Genomic DNA, 15,450 nt, shown 5'->3' with positions numbered 1-15,450 from the left:
CTTGTGGCCTGGGAAAGCGGTCGAGGACGGCCTAGGGCCTTGGGACCCTCCCTGCGCCTGTTGGGTCCGGAATTTATCCCACTGCCTAGTACAGAGGTGTTCCACACAAGATAATGCAAAAGCAAAGGAAGTTTATTGCTAGCGCGCTAGGGTCCAAGTCTCATCCAGTGCAGTGGAGTCTTGACAAGGACCCCGACCATGCAATGCGCATAGCTCATATAGGATTTTGGCTACAATTCCAGGAAGGGGCCTTCGATTCCATGAACAAACACAGGTAAGGTTGTGATTGGTCAGTTTCTATTGCTCATGACCACTGTGGTGGTCGGTCTCTGTTATCTGCGACCACCCCGGTGGTCAGCCTCTATCACCATGACCATCTGAAGACTGGGGACATTTCAAGACTCCTCTGATTGGTCGGCTCTGCCCTAGGGTGCGTGGCGGCCCACTTCGGGGAAGTGAGTGCCTCAATTCTTGGGCCTGAAACTTAGGCTTAGTCTGTCTGAGGCCTGTCCGAGGCCTGTCATGGCTTTACCTTGGTTCCCTTTGCAGCAAGCGAAGCACTCATTACAGAAGCCAAACTTAGCGGTCAGCTTAGCAAGTGAGCAATCAGCATCGCTCTAGCACCATTTATCCTATATCCTCATTACCATTACTTATACAACTCTCTACTAATTGCTCCCTTAACACCTATATGTTTGTTGTAATTACCTTATTACTAGTTCCTCATTTAATGCTACCCCCTGACCTCAATCTCTATAATCACCTAATCTTAATATTTACATATATTTTGTCATTAGCTTTATTTTCTTTGCAGCTAGACATTCACTTACTATTGAGCTAATTCTTAGTACTACTCCCTAATACTATTCCTTATTACTATTATCCTAGTGCTGCTTATCTATTCCTTAACACACTACTCCCTGGGTTCACCTGTCACTCAGCACACTTCAGCACTGCTCAGCTCCTACTTCAGTTTCACAGCCTCACACACCCATGTGGGAGACCCGGAAGAGCTTCTGTGCTCCTGGCTTGGTATTATTAGCTCAGCCCCGGCCGTTGCGGCTGCTTAGGGGGTGGGTCAGTGGACGGAAGATTTTTCTGTCTCTCCTTCTCTCTGTAAATCCGACTTTCCAGTAAAATGAATACATCTTAAAAGAAAAAAGAACAGAAAAGAGGGAAAGTAGGGAGATGTACTGAACCCTACAGGCGCCAGCAAAGGGAGGTGAAGCAGTCCGCCTGAAAGCCCCCAAACCCGACGTGGGGGAGGTGAACTGTTCGCGGAGCTTTGGCCTCAGCATTCTTGGGCAACGTGACTTGCCTGAATGATTCAGTGGGTTGGAAACCAGTCTGGTATTGCATGCAGCAATGACATCTGGCAAAGGCTCTGGCTTTGAATTCGTCACAGAGTGAAAAAGTGGAAGGGTGAGGAGGTGAGAGACCAAGGTGGTTCTCAACTCATCTGGGTTGTTCTGGAGAGGCGCCACCCATGGCCATTCCAGGACTGTCGGGATTGTCTAGGAGAGCCACCCTGCCTCCTTCTCTGAGAGGCACTGACTCAGAAGCGATAGGCAAGAAGTAGGGCTCCAGTTGGTCTGGGGGCTTACTGAAGTGGCCTAACGCAGGCTTCAACTACAGGACCTTTGAATTCTGTGCCACGATTTTCTTCTGCATCCAAAAGAGATAGGTCTAACTGTTGCGTTGTACCACCTCCCACCTCACCTCTTCACCTTGTACATTTCTTTCAAACTACCTTGCCCCCGAGGGAGCAAAGTCTAGAGCAATTTATGCCTGGCCCACCCAGCCTCTGCTTCTCCGGAGTCTTCCACTGCCTCCCCAAACATCTGCAAACCATTAAGCATAAAAAAAAAAGCAGGTGGGGGAGGCGAGGGGAGGGGTTAGTGTGGGAGGGGAGTCCTGGGAGGGGTGATGGTTCCACGTGCAAGTACCAGCATCGCGTATGGAAACCGGTTCGTGTCCCAGCTGCTCCACATCCACACCAGCTCCCTGCTTGTGGGCTAGGAAAGCAGCAGTGAGTCACTGCTGAGACTGAGCCCACGTGCCCAGCACATTCACCCTCAGCAGTGCGTTCCCTGGCGCAGAGCGTGGACGAACTCGGTGTTGCGCGCTCAGAGCCTACTGCGAGGGTGTGCAGGGGACTGTGAGCCTCGGTGGGCGCACAGGGTGGCATCGCAGGGACGCACACGGGTTCCAGCTGCAGCCATGGCTGTTCGGAGTGGATGAGGGAACCCCTTCCCGACCCGGAGGAGGACGATTCCCCAAGGGCCAGGAAGCAGGCAGGCAGGCAGGCATCCCTACGCCTGTGCTCCTGGGGGTCTGATATCCCAGCTGACCTGCTCCCACTGCCCCCCAAGGTGCAGAGAGCTATGCGGGCGCGGGCTTTGGTGCTGGGCTATGGGTGCCTTTGCTCTGCTGCCCCCCTCCCCCGCGCCCCCGTGAAGCTCTAGGCCTGGGCCGTCCCTGCTGGTGGGGCAGGACCTTCCGTGGGGCTGCTGCTGGAAAGCAGAAAGGCAGTGCTTGCTTTCAGCTAGTGCAGTATGGCTCCTGACAGGGCCAACTCTGTCAGGGCGGTGCCCCACAGCTGGGGCCTGTGCGCTGAGGGGGGAGGGTGGGGAGGAGGGGATGCCGCCCATGCGTTTCTGAAGCAGAACACTGATGCTTTTCCAGGACGTTCTCTCTTCCCTGAGCCTCTGCTTTGTGGTAGCCGGAGGCCTCTGTGGGGAGTGCATGTGGCACAAGGCATTCCTGCACGTGAGCTCTAGGGGAGCTATCTTAGCAGCCTCTCCTCTGCAGTAGGGCACGACCTTGGCCATGGGGTCGGGAGTACAGGGGCCGCTTGATTTTGCCCTCTCTTCCTGCTCTAAGCCTGGTGTCTTTGGGCGAGTGGGTTTCTCCTGCTCCCCTTCTACGTGCAGGTGCTCCTCCTGGAGCACTCAGCTCAAGGGGTAGCTGACTCGGGCCTTCTCCCTGGAGGAGGAGCTGAAGGCTGGGCTTCTCAGGTGAGCCGTTCAGAGTGTCCCTGAAACTTCAGTGTCAACAAGCATGGCCGCTGCTGTGCAAGAAGAGCCCGGCCCAGGGGTTCTTGGAGGAGAAATTAGACGAACGCGCGGTGGAGTGGCGCCACGTTAGCATACAGAGGCGAGGACCGGGTTGATGCAAGCGGTGTAGGTCATCTGTTGATGAAACCATGCTGACCTACAGTGGAGGTGCTACAATGGTATGCAGGGTATGTTGGCAATTGTCGTGACTCCTGGAGTCACGCGGCGGCACCAGGTAACCTCGGGAAGTGCTCAGGAGCCATGTTGCAAGCACACAGGACCCGTGCTGCCAGCGCACAGAAAGGACGAGGAGAAGGAGACGGCACGTCGGGAGAGATCAGTCCTGTGCTGGGAGAAGGGCGCATGGCAGGAATCTGGAAGTTCCGGTGCGAGGGCCGGCAACTTGTCCTTCACCCATTAGGCGCCGGGTTCTCAGCTGCTTCTGCCCTGAGGCAGGTACCCTGTCGTCGTCCTCCTGGAGGTGGAACTATTAAGCCTCGGTCACGGCACCACTGGTAGCAGCCGGGGGAATCCTAGCAAGGTGGGTGCCGAGCCACGTCCCCGTGCGCCCCACCCACACACGTGCAGCGTGTGAGCCAATCAGCAAAGAGCTCCTCCCGCTCCCGGAGCTGTTGGCGGGCACGCGCGAGGCCTCCCAGGCCCTGCTGGTGCCGGGGCGCAGAAGGCCTGAGGCGGGTCGGCGTGAGGGGCTCCTCGGGTGAGGCGCCCGGAGTGCCGAAGCGGGGCTCGCTGTCCCTCGAGGCCGGGGCAGCCTTTGGTTTGCTGTGCGGGCGGAGAAGGCGGGGAGGGTCGGAGCCACGTGGGAGGTAAAGCTTGTGAGGCGTCGAGTGAGGAGCGGGACAGAGGAGACGCCGAGTTGAGGGGAGAGCCGTGAAGCCGGGGCCTGCGGGTAGTGGGAAGCAGGTGTGGGGGTACCCAGGGCCTGGGAGGGCTCCGGGGGCGTCGGGGGCTGTCCGCGAGCATCCCTCCGGTCAGCCCCCTGAGGTGCTTGGGAGCGTGCAGGACGGTGGGGGCCGGCGCCCTGACTAGACTGCGCAGGCCGGGCACGGGCTTGTGGTTCGCCATGAAGTTGTCTGCGAAGTTCTCGCGTGGATCTGCAGCGGGATCCGCCGGAGCGGCGGGCCGCCATTTGGGGGCGTGGGGGAGGGCGGTGAGGGCACGGCCGAGCCTTGCCGCCCAGGGGCGCAGGCCGCGGGCGGAGCCGAGCAAGGGCAGGAGTGCGGGGAGTGTGGGGCCTGCGCGGGGCCGGGCGGCGGGGGTGGAGCGCGGGACACCCGCCCGGGCCGCCGTGTCTCCTGCTGCGGGCGGGCTCGCGGGCCGCCATCTTGCACGCGTGGCAGGGCCGGGCCCGGCAGCTCTTCCCCAACACGCCTCCTTTCTGGCAGAGCGTCCTTGTGCTCCTCGGTTCAGGAGTAGGCCGCGGCGAGGGAGAACATGGCGCCTGCGAAGGCGAGGCGCGTGAAGACGGGCGCCAAGGTCCCGCCAGAGAGTCAGGAAATGGAAGCGCCCCCTGACCTGGGCCGCCCAGGTAACCGGGCTGGTCGGTGGGGTGTGGCCGGCTGTGTCTGCCCTGGGGAAGGAAGGGCTGGCTCAGGTCTGGGCAGCTGGAGCACCTGGGCAGCGTCAGTCTTTGCTTTACTGCTTCGGGTTTGTGATGCTGCGGATGACGAAAGTACTCGTCTGTCTGTCTGTCTGCCTTGCCTTCTCTCTTCCCTTCCTTCCTTCTTTCGTTCTTCCTCGCTACCTTCTAGTGTGGTTGGGAAGCCGTGGAAGATGGCCCAAGTGCTGAATCGCTGCACCCGGAGGCTCTGGGCTCCTTGGCTTCGGCTTGGCCCAGCAGCAGCACTTGTGGTCATTTGGGGAGGGAGGCGGCAGGTGGAAGACGTCTCTCTGTGTGTCTCCCTCTCGCTGACTCTGCCTTTCAAACCGGTGAAATACAGCCTTGAAAAAAAACAAAACAAAACAAAACAAGCTTATTTTCCAAGAGCCTGAGTAAGTCCATGCCAAAGCTGTTTCTTCAGGAGAAATGATCAGAAGTTTCCCTTGTAAGCCACCTTTTCCATTTTTGTTTTCAATGCAGAAGACAACCCAAGACTGTATAATCCTGCGCATCACCCCTTTGCGGGACTCTTTGATGAGGACACGAGGTATTGTTTGTAAAGGAGTGCTGTTTGGTGGATGGGCAGAGTGCTCAAAAACAGAATTGGGCTCGCGTGACGTGCATTTTAGGTGCTTTAGGCACTGAGCCCGAGATGTGTTTCTTGAAAACACAAGTGTGATGCTTTTTTATTGCACATTTTACTAAATTGTACTGCAATTTCTTCCCAGGAACACGTTCTACAATAGGTTGGAAAGATGTCAAGGTATGTATGTTTTGGGAGATAGCTGTAGTCCACGGGCGACCTTTTCAACTGTGTAACTTTTCTAACAAGGACCGTTCATCACCGGGCCATGGTGCAGTAATCTGTGCTTTGTTCTAACACACAGGATGGAATGTAAGTGTGCGGCACGTGTTTGCTTCATGTTTCTTGCTAGTTCAATTGCTAGACTTGTGGCTTGGGCACGGCACTAGCAGCGGTGGGATAAGGATGGTGCTTTCATTTTATCCTTGTGTGCATTCCAGAGACCACGGTGTATTAGGAGTGGGCAGCAGTCAGCTAGTAGGAGTAGCTGCTCCAGGGTCCCCGAGTATCAGATCGGCTTGTCATGTCACTTTTCTCTTTCAGCAGTTTCATCACTTCCTTTGACTTTGCTATTTGTCGTATTTCAAGTGGGTAGTGCAAATTGAAGCCTCTAACACCGCCCCTTCTTAGTCATCTGGTTAAATTGACAAACTGTAGTGGAGCACTAAACACAGCCTTGCTGGCGTACGGGAGACGGGGATGGGTAGGTCAGGCCTCAGTAAAGTGAACTTTGTTAAGGGGTGAACTCTCACCAGACGGGGGTGGGGTTTCTCTAAAGTTCATACAGGCAGCTATGTTTTGGCAGCTTTGCTCTGTTTGGTGGTGACACTGCTTGATTGCTGAGCTGTCTTAGAAATGCATTATTCTAGTGAAGTGGATTTGCAAAACATCTGTCAATACAATAAATAGTGCAGCAGCTGCCTCGTGGTGATTGGAAAATGCCTGTAGAATCTTATCCTCATCCCAGCGTTATTTAGGATGCTCCAAGCCTGATCAAAGGCATCCTTTTGGTGAAAATGATACGAGCCTACAGTCGGCCACACGTGTATCTGTAGAGGTGTCCCTGGGTGAATTCACTTATTTTCACAATGTACCTGTGGTCTTCACCTTTTGAAAAGCTCACGGACTGCGTTGAAAATTGTTCCATCTTTGACAAAAGCATTCCTGTCTTTTGGACGCTAAAGAAAGGAAGAAATTCCCGTTTTGCACGCAGATGAGTTCTGTTGCTAGCGGCAATCCCTCTGAAGGTGTCCTTTCAGTTAGGGATTAGTGTACAAATTGATTGGAAAGTGGCTTTTGTAGCTGTGTCCTCATGAGGAAATTAAAGGTTGCTTTTGACAGCTTTCGTATGTTATTCGGAAAATGGAAACGTTAGTTTCCAGGCGTGTTTTCCTCCTCCATGAAGAAATGCTGTGTAGATGGGAAATTTTGAAGTGAAGTACTGGTAACTGAGAGTTTTCACAGGAAAAAAGCAAACCAACCAACCAAGCATAGGAACTTGATTTTTACAATGATACCTCCTTGTTCATGCCCAGTGTCTTTCCAGTGCTCTTGAATCACGTTGGAACACAGTAATCTTTAATGATCAATTGTAATGAGCTATGGTTTCACTCTAGGGAGAATTAACATGCTAATTCATAAGAAGAAACTGAGTTTCAAGAAGAGTGTCATGGCTTCTTTCAAAGCCATGCAGCAGATTATTGAAAAATCTCTGAAAACCGGGAGAGAGCAAAGGTAAGCACGTGGGTATTTCGAACCCTGGTCCTTTGTGTCATTTTGTTAATGCTCGCGGCTACAAATCACCGCAGAAGAAACAGTCGTGTGTTTATTGGAGGTAGAATGGAAAAGCAATTTGGCTTGATTTTCCTCCAAGGAAATAAATATGCACGGGGCTTTGAAAAGTTACTGGACAATGAAATTCTAAAGATCAATATCTTCTGGTGGAAAAGCTCCAAATCTGTGTGCGCAAGGAGGCTTCTACATGTTCCTGGTAAATGCCCACTCGGAAAAAGCAGTGCACATATTTGTAAAAGTTTCTGTAGCAGAATAAACAGATTTTAATTCCATTTTCCATGAACTTCTCAAAATAATCCCACACTTCCTTTAATCCTGCAGCCAGAGACTGTAAATGAGTAGACACACATTTCCTAGAGGTCATTCAAGATGACCCTTTCTGTTCTCTTGTTACCTTTGGATGTTTTTCCTTTTCAAAATCTCTTAATTTATTTGGGAAGAGAGACCGATTTTTCATGTGTCGGTTCCTCCCCATGTGGCGGTGACAGCTAGGGCAGTGGCAGGTCAAAGCCAGGAGCCCGGAGTAGCTTCCAGTTCTCAGACATGGTGGCAGGGTCCCAGGTACTTGGTCTGTCTTGTCCCGCTCTCCCTGGCTGATGGACAGGGAGCTGGACTGGAAGATGGAGCAGCCAGATCTCGAACTGGTGTTGGTATGGGATGCTGGCATCGCAGGCAGAGGCTTAAGTCCTAGGCCACCATGCCAGCCTCAAAGATGAATGTTTTAAGGTGTTAGGCTTCTGGTAGCTACCTGCATTCAGTTGCATAGAAAACATGACATTCGTATTGTAAAGGATCTGTATATTTACTTGACTATGTCTCACCATTCCCTGTTAAATGTTTTACATTTTATTTTTAAGAACGTTGACGTAGCTGAAAGGGATGCTATCCCATGTAGGCCTCTGATTAGGGCAGGGGGAGGGTCGAGGAGTGGGAAGAGGTGGGTGGGACAAGTGTTTCAGTTTTGTTTGTTTGTTTCTCCTGTGTCCTCAGTGGGGGAAAGAGGAGGAGGTTGCTCCTTGATGTCAGACTGCATCAGCACGCGAGGATGGGACCAGCGACAGTGAATTGGCGATGCCTCTGAGACCCCGATGGGAAGAATGTTCCGAGGGTGTTACTTAAGGGGTTTTGATAGGTCTAAGATATTGTCAGCTTCATTGCACGAGGACTGAGAAAATCTTTCCAAGGTCTGTTAGCGGACCAAGTCCAGCTTAGGGTATTCACAGACCCAGGAACCTGCTGCTGGGCCTTGCCAGGAGACCTGTCTAACCTGTTTTGCTTTCCACCCTCTAAGGAGACACTGGAGGTCCTCTGCTGGCCCAGATGAGCTGGGCGTGTGCCCCTTAAACATCTGGGGGTACTCTCCATTGCACAGACCTCAGCAACTGAGGAGGCCCGGTGCTGACACATGCACCCCCAAATCGGACCATGTATCTTGTTATTTTCCCTGTTGCCAGGGTTTGAGTCCAGTGGTCTTGTTGAGCAGTCCCCCAAGAAACCTCACCTGGTGACCTCAGACTTTTGCATGCATCAGCTAGTACAGTGTCAGCTTTGGTCCATCAACTGCATCAGCCAGCGCACATACCCGTGGGGTCAGTTGTGCCCTTAGCCACATATCTCTCTTGCAAAGTGACAGGTATTGTGGCTTAGTCCTGCCCAGCCCGCCACAGGCCTGGCCCTCGTGCACAGCAGCCTTTGTTGTGGCCTAGACTGGCCCAGTCCTCATCGCATCTGGCTCTTGTGTGCACGCATGGTGCTGAAGCATAGCTCGTCCTGACCTGCCCCTGACACGGCCTACACAGAGGCAGAGAGGTGCTGCTGCCTTGTCCAGCCTGGTCTGCCCCAGCCCTGGCTCTTGTGCTCACCAGCAGGAGCTGCAGCCTGTGTGTGGGGGGGTTGGAGTTCCATTCTTTAACACGCGTGTGTGTGTGTGCGCGTGCATGTGCCAAGGGAAAAGAAGTTTCAAGTATTCCTGTTTGGTAGTCTTAGATGATGAGTGGATATAATATCCTATTGCAAAACTTAGCAATTAAATCCTATACAATACTGCACTCACTCATAAATTTTAAAGAATCAAATCTTTTTGCAGATAAAGTTTTCCCATTGATGAATCTTTGACTGTTTTGTGGTTCTTTTTTCTTTCAAGTGCTAATGCATGTGTGATAGCTTCTCTCAGCCAAGTAGGAAAAATATTTCTTCTCTTTCTCAACTCTACTTTTCGATTTTTTTAAAAGATTTATGTATTTTTATTGGAAATGCAGATATACAGAGAGGAGGAGAGACAGAGAGGAAGATCATGTGTCCAATGATTCACTCCCCAAGGGGCCGCAATGGCTGGAGCTGAGTCAATTTGAATCCAGGAGCCAGGAACCTCCTCCAGGTCTCCCACATGGGTGCAGAGTCCCAAGGCTTTGGGCCATCCTAGACTGTTTTCCCAGGCCACAAGCAGTGAGCTGGATGGGAAGCAGGGCTGCCGGCGCCCATTTGGGATCCTCGTGCGTTCAAGGCAAGGACTTTAACCACTATGCTATCGTGCCGGGCCCAACTCTGCTTTTCTAATAAAAAAAAAATCTTTTTCAAAGAGCAACAGATATGCTTAGACTGAGAATGAATCATCGTTTTACTTTTCTGTTTCCTGTGAGAAGATTGTAGCTGCTACTATCCTGTCTTCCTTTTGGTAGTATCAATCACAACAACTCAGTTTTGCTTGAGAATGTTTAGCTTGTGTTATTGCTGTGACATGTAATGATGTTTATTCTTCTGTTTTACAGGCAGGCATTCTATCTCAATTATTATCAGAAGTCTCTGGTTGTGTTTCAGAAGTGGGAGCATCATTTACAGAAACTGAAGAAATGTGAAAAGACTATTGCTGTTGGTATCTTGTTTGGCTCTAGCGGGAATTGATGCAGTCAGGTCTTGAGCAGGCGGGGAGTGCCTGATCACGTGTCGTACATAGCCTTGACAATGGATCTCACTTGTGTTGCCATCAGTGGTGTCCGGTTTGGGCCTGACGACTATCTCCACCAGGAGTAAGGCACACAGGGTCCATTGAGCTCCTGCAGAGTTAGGGGATGAATTAAGGAACCTGAGAGTGGGTGGCAAAATAGGGCGAAGGAAACCCAGGTGAAAGCAAGCAGTGAACGGCTTTTACAAGGAAAGAGGGCCAGTTCTGCTGCCTGTTGGTAAGGATGGCCACAGCAAGGATGATTTGGCATCCGAGGCCATTTGCGTCCTCAGGAAGTGCGGCTCGGCGGAATGGCACATTCACCAGACTTTGGAATGAGTCCATGGGTCAGTAGGCAGTAACGAAAGAGGAGTGGTGTGAAGGGAAAAGGAATGCTTGCAGTAGTGTGTGTGTGTGTGTGTGTGGCCTGTGTGTGAATGTGGATTTAGAGTAGGAGATTGCCAGCCTGCGTCTGAGTTGACTTGAAAATGTCAAAGCAAAAGCTGGATGTGGGGAAAGGGAGGAAAGCGTGGAACAGTGTTGCTGAGGATAGCCGGTAGGTAGGGCACACGTTGAGAGAGTAGGGATCCGCAACAGTTAGTGCATCAGAAGAGAAGAGGTAGAGTGCATGAGTCGAGATGGATAAAGGCAAGTGTAGAGGCAGCAGTGGGAGACTGGATGTCCTCCTTGGATTGCTCCCGTTTCCTTAGTGAGCAAGACGGGGCCAAAGGTAGGAATAAGTGTGCAGAGAAGCTTGGTTGTCTGTTGGCAGTGGACTCCTTACTGAGAGTGAGACAGTAAAAGACGAGGGACTCTGAATGCCAAGCAGCACGCTGGGGCCGAGTGTAGGTCTGTGACATAGCCATTGTGGACTTCCGTGAGACTAGTGAGCCTGGTTGTGGCAGGGAAGCTGGAGAGCTGGATTTTCCAGGACTGGGGTTTCACAAAGCACGTGGACAGGAAAAGAGGCCGGGCATTTAGCCATGGTGGAAGTATGATGAATGATGATGGAAATGAAACGTTTTTCGAAGAAAGTATGGATGTGAGTGGGAATGCTGGGCAGTGAGAAGTGTTCCATGGGTGGGTTTCTGATCCTGGCTCCTGTTGTGTTGTGTTGTTTTGTTTTGAAAGATTGATTGATTTCTATTGGAATATGAGATATACGGAGGAGGAGAGACAGAGAGACAGAGAGGAAGATCTTTCATCCGCTAATTCACTCCGCAAGTGGCCACAAAGGCCAGAGCTGAGCTGATCTGAAGCCAGGAGCCTCTTCCAGGTCTCCCATGCGGCTGCAGGGTCCCTAGGCTTTGGGCCATTCTCTCCTGCTTTCCCAGGCCAGAAACAGGGAGCTAGCTGGATGGGAAGTGGAGCGGCTGGGACAAGAACTAGTGCCCATATGGGATCCCGGGACAAGGCGAGGGTTTAGTTGCTGAGCCCTTGCATGGTTCCCCAGAGTGTGTGTTAAGGGAGAAAATATTCTTCCATATTTACTTTCAAAGAAGGCCCTTTGAGTGTACATGACTTGGTGCTAAATTGAAAATGTTGTGCTGATATTCTCACAGCACTTTTGTTTTTCTGTTTTCAGACACTGTCCCAAATGCAAAAGCAGCTTGGTCAGTATGTGGAGATGCTGAGGACTGAGAAAATGAAACAACTACGAACATTGTATGAGGCTTTCTTAAAGGTCTGTGGTATTTGGTATCTGTCCATTTCAATATGTGATTGGGAGATGAAGATCCCGTTTTTATCTCCAAGACTTCTGTTAAAATAAATCTGTCTTTCAGGTCCTGATGCCGTTTCTATTTTGGTATCATTGGTCCTTCTAAGACATTAGTGCTAAATGTGTTATGACTTTGAGGATTCACATGTGGTTATGGGTGCTGTTGACAGCAGGAAAATATCAAGTGGCAATATTCCTGTGACACCAACACTTTGTGACAAGTAACGATTTGCCTACCTCAGCATCTTGGGTTATTGGTGATGAAAGTAGAAAGTCTGTCATCACTTATGCAGGTTGAATCACCTTGCTTTCTAATGTCAGTGGTTCCAAAGAGAAGGTTCTTTATGGGGATTTCTTTCATCGTCAGATTTCTGAGTGGTTCCTGGTGTATTGGCAGAACTGGGTGAGGCTGGAGCCTGGAGCCAGGAGCTTCTTCCTGGTGTCCCAAGCTGCTGTAAAGGGCCCTGTCCTGCAGAACTGTCTCCTGCTGCTTTCCAGGGTGCTGATACATAATGCCAGCTTAACTTGCTATGCCACAATGCCGGTCCCACTTGTTTGTTTTGCTGGGTGTGTTCTAAAGCAGTCTTCTTCCAATGACTTACAATTTCACTCTTTGAAACTAACTGGGATAAGTAGGAGGCACAAAAAGCAGTTTCAAGTATTCATTCTGTTCTGGGATTTTGGAGAGTGAACTGGTGGATAGGAGTGCTCTCAGGTAAAAACTGTTTAAAGTCCATCTCTAAATAGCCCTAAAAGAATTTACGTTTATGCACAACACATTCCTTTTGAAGATTTCTTATTGAGAGGCAGTGTGCGGGGCAGGACACATACACAGATGGGGATGTGGAGAGAGTGAGAGAGACAAAGAGAGAGCTCCCCAAAGGCTTGCTCGCTCCCCTGATGGCCTCAGCAGCCAGGAGTGTTCCAAGCTGAAGGCAGGAGGCAGGACCTGCTGGTTTCCATGGGAAGGCTGCGGCCCAAGTACTGGGGCCACCTTCTGCTGCCTTGCCAGGCGAACTAACAGGAAGTGGGATCAGAAGCAGAGGAACTGGACCTAGACTGTCTTGCTTTATGTGTTTCTTAATAGAAAACATGTTGCTCTAACGTGCCCCTCACTAATTGACGTGGTTGTAGTTCTGCTAAACACCTATTGCTAAATGGGACTGCTTGGAGTAGGAACTCTGCTACTGATTTGCTTCTGGCGTTTCGTTTACTGTCTGGATGCTTTTAATTAGAGATTCCAATTTTTTTTTTTTAACCTCAGCCATGGTACTTTCGTTCCAGTTTCCCTTGCTGCTGCCCTTAGGCTCTCACCGTATTTTCCCTATGTTGTTTCAGTGTTCCTTATTTTCTCTGATTTCCAAGCATCGTATATGTCTGCAGTATTATTGTCCTCACGCATTACCCTTCACTGTTCTAAGATTGTCAGCCAACCCCTCTAAAATTTTGGATACTTAAAGTTTCTGCCGTCGTCAGTGCAGCCCAGTGGCCCTGCGGACTTCCTTTGTGGCGTGCATTCTTTGCTTCCACCCTCTCCATGCTTTGTTATGCTCGCCCCTAGAATCCTTTCAGCTGTTCCTCATTTTACCTACTGAAACCTAGTTTTGCAGGCGAAATAGGCATTAATCTGCGTTTTCGGCTCCATACCCCACAAGTTGTCCTCCATTCCTACAGTACGTGTTCTGTGTTATCTCTCCTTACGTTTGCTCATGTCCTGGTAATATGGGACACACACTGCATTCATTTGCTCTCCCTCCATAGCACTTTATACAACAGTATTTACACAGCACGCACAGCTTTCTTGTTTGCTGGAGAAATGCTGACGCTTTAGATCACAATAGTTTTTCATACCTCACAGATGTTACATCACAGATCCTTATATTCCCTCTAGGAGCTCATGTTCTTTGATTAATACTAATAAATGGCTTGTCAATTGTGATTTTTTTTAAAGATTTATTTTATTTTTATTACAGAGTCAGATATACTGAGAGGAGGAGAGATAGAGAGGAAGTGGAGCTGCCGGGATTAGAACCAGCGGCCATATGGGATCAAGGCGAGGACCTTACCCACTAGGCCACGCTGCCGAGCCCATGTGATTTCTTTTAAATGGGTTGGTAACTGTGATTTCTTTTTTCAACCTTTTTGTATTTTTTTCTTTACTAATGACTGCAGGCAGAAGTTGCTGTGCTGTGTTAAATAGCAATGGTATTAAGCAGGTGTCTAGTTCCTAATCTTAGTGTGCATACATTCTTTCATCACTGAGCATGATATCAGATTTGTGCTTGTTTTTGTGTGTGTGTGAATGCTGTCTTAGCTTTTATCCTTTTGTTTTAAAGGTTTGATTATCTGAAAGTTACCTATGGAGAAGGGGGTGGGACACCCCAACTGACTGCAAAGGCTGGGGCTGGGCTAGGCCAAAGCCAGGAGCCAGGAGCCCAGAGTTTCTCCCGGGTCTCCCGCATGGGTGCAGAGGCCCAAGCACTGGGGTGGTCCTCCACTGTTCTCCCAGGTGCTTTAGCAGGGAGCTGGATAGGATGTGGAGTATGCAGGATTCAAACTGGTGCCCATCTGGGAATGTTGGCATTGGGTTAACCTGGAACACCACAGTGCGTGCCCAGCTTCTGCTGTCATGAAGGAAACTGATAATACTGTTTTGACTGTTTTGGAAGTTTGCAAACGTGGCATATGAAGAGGGCCAGCAGTTGTCAGAGCACATGCCTGCAGAGGAAGTTGTGGAGAGCCCGGAATCACACAAAATCCTATTATTTTGCAGGCTTATCAGTGTGTTCCAAAATGGCTTTTATTGCAGGTGGACACACATTACCTGGGATTTTGTGTGTGTGTGTGTGTGTGTGTGTGTGTGTGTGTGTTTTATCCATCTTGACCTTGTACGTTCATTGTCTTATTATTTCCAGGAAAATGTTTTGGCTCCTGCGCAATTGCACATTTCTGTTTTTCTGCAGTGAGTTTTTGTGCCTCCTCTTAATGCTTATGAGTACTCTGTATTTGGGCAGGATTTTCATGTTAAAGCTTACTGCTTTGTGAATGTAGTTTGCACACACTTGTGATGTGAGATGAATAGAGGTGGTTTGCAACTGGCCTGGGTTTTTGTTTCAGAGTATGAGTTCCCTAAAGGAGGAACAAAGAAAGCTGGCCGAGGAACAAGGTGGATTTACGAAAGAAATGGCCATGCTACAGCAAGAAAGCATGAAGCAAGCTGTAAGTTGCACAGTTTAAACATGAGCATAGGAGTGGGCTTCAATGTGACAGTGTTGTATTTGCTGAAATGTCTGTAAGAGTCACCTAAACACTGAACATGTGTTTAACATTTCTTTCCTCATAACAGCATCAAGATTTAGCCTCGATTCTGAAGCGTTTCCAACCCCGCCTTGGTGTCGTTTTGAAGAAGAAGCCCAACTGCGGTGGCATAGCAGAGTTGCACGACCAGCACACGGAGTCAACAAGACTTTAAAATGCCACCTTCCTTGTTCAGTTTGCTTGTTTGTTAAGTGTGCAATCTCCATTCTGTTAAAAAACATTTTAGAAACGTAAAGAGTGATGAGGCTAGCAGCAGTTCCCGAGGTCTGTGTGTCAGGATTCCAGGTCTGTGTTTGTAGTGACTGTGGCTCCTTGACCCTGTCAGCTAGCTTTCCGCAATAAAGGTGATTACGTTGAAGTTTGGCCTCAGTGGCGCTGTGACAGTTCCAACATGTAGGCAACAGGAGGTTTGAAAGC

At 50.1% G+C, this 15,450-nt stretch overlaps 1 protein-coding gene across 1 annotated transcript; it reads left to right on the top strand.

Annotated features, from left to right (window-relative positions):
- Window positions 1-4,460: 4,460 nt before the first annotated feature.
- Window positions 4,461-15,200, top strand: LOC105942213 (synaptonemal complex protein 3-like). Its single transcript, XM_058658833.1, has 8 exons — window positions 4,461-4,605; window positions 5,158-5,224; window positions 5,406-5,440; window positions 6,877-6,994; window positions 9,823-9,922; window positions 11,581-11,679; window positions 14,833-14,934; window positions 15,062-15,200. The coding sequence occupies exons 1-8, from the start codon at window positions 4,512-4,514 to the stop codon at window positions 15,185-15,187; spliced, it is 741 nt and encodes a 246-aa protein (XP_058514816.1). The 5' UTR covers window positions 4,461-4,511; the 3' UTR covers window positions 15,188-15,200.
- Window positions 15,201-15,450: the final 250 nt, after the last annotated feature.

The sequence above is a fragment of the Ochotona princeps genome, chromosome X (genome assembly GCF_030435755.1).
Source record: "Ochotona princeps isolate mOchPri1 chromosome X, mOchPri1.hap1, whole genome shotgun sequence".
Classification (NCBI taxonomy): domain Eukaryota; kingdom Metazoa; phylum Chordata; class Mammalia; order Lagomorpha; family Ochotonidae; genus Ochotona; species Ochotona princeps.
This window is presented reverse-complemented; position numbering and strand designations above follow the sequence as displayed.

Coding starts and splice junctions, on each gene's coding strand:
- LOC105942213 (XM_058658833.1), top strand. CDS start 4,512: ATGGCGCCTGCGAAGGCGAGGCGCGTGAAGACGGGCGCCAAGGTCCCG. Junction 5,225..5,405: donor CTCTTTGATGAGGACACGAG/GTATTGTTTGTA, acceptor ATTTCTTCCCAG/GAACACGTTCTACAATAGGT. Junction 6,995..9,822: donor AAAACCGGGAGAGAGCAAAG/GTAAGCACGTGG, acceptor TCTGTTTTACAG/GCAGGCATTCTATCTCAATT.